The 4,152-nt window shown below is 56.8% G+C and overlaps 1 protein-coding gene across 1 annotated transcript in view; it reads right to left on the bottom strand.

Annotated features, from left to right (window-relative positions):
* Nucleotides 1-1,519, bottom strand: part of MUC5AC (mucin 5AC, oligomeric mucus/gel-forming) — a 29,468-nt gene extending 27,949 nt beyond the window's left edge. Inside the window, 1 exon segment of the mRNA XM_026447316.1 lies at nucleotides 1,415-1,519. Within this exon segment, the coding sequence (XP_026303101.1) occupies nucleotides 1,415-1,487 (73 nt within the window). The 5' untranslated portion in view covers nucleotides 1,488-1,519.
* Nucleotides 1,520-4,152: the final 2,633 nt, after the last annotated feature.

Raw genomic sequence — 4,152 nt, 5'->3', positions numbered from 1 at the left:
AACCAGCTTGGTGGGACCAGACCCCAGCCCCACACAGCCCTGCACAGAACCAGCATGGTGGGACCAGACCCCAGCCTCGCACAGCCCCACACAGCACCAGCATGGTGGGAGGGGTGCCCGGCCCACCCCAGGACCCTGCAGAGAGGGAGTCTTGGGGAAAGCTGTGATTCGCCTGCATCCCAGCCCCAGCTTCCCAGTTCCTGTGCCTGATGTAGGGGTCCTCAGGCCAGGCTGGGAGACCCCCCTCACCCCCACACCCTCTGCCCCCAGTGGGGCTCAGCGCATCAAATAAGTCAGTGAGCGGAGGGGGCCTTAGCATCTGCAAGCCCCATTGGGGAGACAGAGACAGTGGCCTGAGCCTCACTTACCCAGTCCTGGCCCAGGCCTGCCCCCACCTTCTGAGCCCCGCAGGCCCAGCCCCAGCCCCGCCCCTCTCCTGGGAGCAGCCCTGGGAGAGAATTCCTGCTTCTGAGATGAGAGTGGTACAGATGAGGGATGGGGGGCAGAGTCTGGTTGGGCCACAGCCGAGGGCAGCACGGAGACACTGGGAGACGGTTCTTGCTCTGGGACTGCCTGGCAGAGGGCCAGAGGCTGGGGACAGGGCTGGGCGAGGGACCTGGGTGGGCCATGTGGCTGTCTCAGCAGTGCTGAGGTCCCTGCCCTGCTGTTCCAGGAGCCCAGGAGCATCCGCTCCCCCAACCCAGCCCCAGGCATTCCCCCGATGGGGGCACATGGTTACCAGCAGACCCAGGCCTAGGTGTCCCCCAGAAGCAGAGGCAGGGACTTACTGGCCCAGCGAAGGGCCATTCAGATCACAGGTCCTGGAGCCTCCCCCATCACCCTCTTAGCCTTAGGCCGGGGGTGAAACGGTTCCCCTGTGGACCTCACCATTACATCCTCGCTCAGAGGCTGAGACCCCCCCCAGGAGACCCCCATCGAGGCCCAGAGACCGCCCCAGGAGACCCCCGTCGAAGCCCAGACAGGGAACATGAGCTGGTAAACTGGGCACGTGTGGGGTGTGCAAGGGCAGGTGCCTGGGGCTGATGCCCTGACCAGGCCCAGCGGGGGCCGTGAGCCACTGGAGATACTGTGGGCCAGGCACTGTCGGCTGCCAGGGGTAAGTGCGGTGATAATTGCAGGGATCCAGGCGGGAAGGGGAAGCCGGATACCTGAGCTCCTGCTTCCCTGCCTCAGGGAATGGCCCAGCCTCAGAGGTCTCTGAAGCCCAGAGATCCCTTCCCAGCCCCACGAGGTGGAAACTGCTCGTTGGTGGCCAGGGCCACAGGCAGGGGCTCTGCTGCTGGGAGCCATTCATGGCACATGCCCGGAACCCAGGGCAAAGACTGAACTGCCCGAGGCCCACTCAGTACCGCACCACCCAGAACTAGTAGAGCGGCCAGGAACCGAGCCGTACCTGTGTGCTGGGTGCAGGCCAGAGCGAGAGCCAGGGTCCAGAGTGGGGCCAGCTTCCTCTGGCCGACACCCATCGTGTGGACGGCGGGGAAGAGTGCTCTGTCCCTCGGCAGCCTCTGAGGAGGGACCCAAGGTTGCAGGAGCCTTTTGTAGCCCCAGAGCTGGCTCCGGCCCCGTGCTTCACGTGGGTGGGCGGGGCAGGGCCTGTGGTTCCCCCTCACCCGAGTAAACAGTGGATGCTCACTGCGGGCTGGCCAGCAGCCGGTGGCAGGCAGAGATGGGTGTGTCTGCCAGTTTCCGAGGGCTCCCCCAAGCCCTGACCTGCAGGGGCTCTCCCCACATACCCCACCCTAGACTCTCCCTGGGCACCGTGCCATGCCCAGCAACCTGTGAGTTCCCGGCGCCCAGAAGTGAGTGCTCAGAACAGCCTTAAGGCACCTCTTTGACACTAAAACCCTCTGCAGCAGGACGGGGGGCCCAGCCCAGCCTCTCGCTTTCCTGCCATTCCTCCTATGGCCGACCTCCTGGTTGGACCCTCCGTGTGGGCAGTGGAGCTGCCGACCTTGGCTTGGGAATGTGTGGCTGCCTGGGAGGGAGAGGCCAGGCCCAGCCCCGTCCCAAGCTCCTTATGGTCACCTACGTCTCCATTTCTGTGCCTTTTCCTCCCCATGTCTGCCTTAGCCCCGGTGCCTGGAGAGAGAGCACTTCATATGCGACAGGAGTGTGGGGAAAGGGAAAATGATTGAGTGAGTGAATGAATGAGTGAATGAGTGATTGAGTGAGTGAGCCAAGGCGTCCCTGAAGCCAGCCACATGCTGCCACTGAAGTGGTGCCAGCCAGCCTCACCCTCCCTAGAGAGAGGCTCCTGGCAGCAGCCTCCAGGCAAGTGACAGAACCCCTCCCTCACCATGCAGCCCCTCCCAGCATTGCCCAGGAGTCCACCTGTGCTTCAGTCTCCTGGTCCCAGGCGGGCAGGGCCAGTTCCATTCACATGATGGTCTCGGGCCACCCAGATCCAGAAATGCTCAGTCCCCTCCGGACAGGAAGCTGTTGACTGGTCCCAGCAGTCCCAGCACAGAAAGGTCCCAGTGAGTCTTTGGCCTGAAGGGCTCTGGCTGAAAAGGTGCTGTTGTGTGATGAACACTTGCCCAGATCACAGGTGTGTGGTTGGACACTGGGGTTGAACTCTCCCTTGCAGGCAGCCACACACTCCCCAGCCAAGGTCAGTAGCTCCACTGCCCACATGGAGGGTCCAACCAGGAGGTCTGCCATGGGAGGAATGGCAGGAAAGGGAGAGGCTGGGCTGGGCCCTCTGCCCTGCTGCAGAGGGATTAGGATCGAAGAGGTGCCTCCAGGCTGTTCTGAGCACTTGCTTCCAGCTCTCCAAGGACCCATCCCAAGCTCCTTATGATCACGTACATCTCCATTTCTGTGCCTTTCCTTCCCCAGGTCCTGTCTTAGCCCAGATTCCTGGAAAAAGAGCACTTCATATGTGGCAGGAGTGTGAGGAAAGGGAAAACGATTGAGTGAGTGAATGAATAAGTTAGTGAGTGAGTGAATGAATGAGTGAATGAGTGATTGAGTGAATGGGTGAATGAATGAGTAAATGAGTGAGTAAGTGAATGAGGGAATGAGTGAGTGAATGAGTCAATGGTCAGTGAGTGAATGAATGGGTGAATGAATGAGTAAATGAGTGAGTAAATGAGTGAATGAGTAAATGAGTGAGTGAACGGATGAATGAGTGAGTGAAGGAGTCAATGAGTCAGTGATGAGTGAGTGAATGAGTGAGTGAATGGGTGAATGAATGAGTAAATGAGTAAGTGAATGAGGGAATGAGTGAGTGAATGAGTGGATGCATGAGTGAATGAGTGAGTGAGTGAATGAGTGAGTATATGGGTGAGTGAATGTGTGAATGAGTGAGTGATTGAGTCAATGAGTGAGTGAGTGTATGATCTATGAGTGAGTGGGTGAATGGGTGAATGAATGAGCGAGTGAGTGAGTGAATGAGTGAGTAAATGAGTGAATGAGTGAGGGAGTGAATAAGTGAGTAAATGGGTGAATGAGTGAATGAATGAGTGAGTGAATGAGTGTATGAGTGAATAAGTGAGTGAGTGAATAAGTGAGTGAGTGAATGACTGTGTGAATGGGTGAATTAATGAGTGAGTGAGTGAGTGAATAAGTGAGCAAGTGAATGGGTGAATAAGTGAGTGAATGGGTGAGTGAGTGAATGGGTGAGTGAGTGAATGAGTGAGTGAATGGGTGAATAAGTGAGTGGATGAGTGAGTGAATGAGTGAGAGAGTGGGTGAGTGAATAAGTGAGTGAGTGAATGGGTGAATAAATGAGTGAATGAGTGAGTGAATAAGTGAGTGAATGGGTGAATAAATGAGTGAATGAGTGAGTGAATAAGTGAGGGAGTGAGTGGGTGAGTAAGTGAATGGGTAAATGAATGAATGAGTGAGTGAGTGAATAAGTGAGTGAGTGAGTGGGTGAGTGAGTAAGTGAATGGGTGAATGAATGAATGAGTGAGTGAATAGGTGACTGAGTGAGTGAATAAGTGAGTAAGTGAATGGGTGAGTGAGTGAGTGGGTGAGTGTGAGTGAGTGGGTGAGTGAGTGAATAAGTGAGTGAGTGGGTAAGTCAGTGAGTGAGTGGGTGAGTGGATGAGTGAGTGAGTGGATGAGTGAGTGGGTGAGTGAGTTGGTGAGTGAGTGGGTGGGTGAGTGAGCGAGTGGGTGAGT

The sequence above is a fragment of the Piliocolobus tephrosceles genome, chromosome 13 (genome assembly GCF_002776525.5).
Source record: "Piliocolobus tephrosceles isolate RC106 chromosome 13, ASM277652v3, whole genome shotgun sequence".
In the NCBI taxonomy this organism is placed as follows: Eukaryota; Metazoa; Chordata; class Mammalia; order Primates; family Cercopithecidae; genus Piliocolobus; species Piliocolobus tephrosceles.
This window is presented reverse-complemented; position numbering and strand designations above follow the sequence as displayed.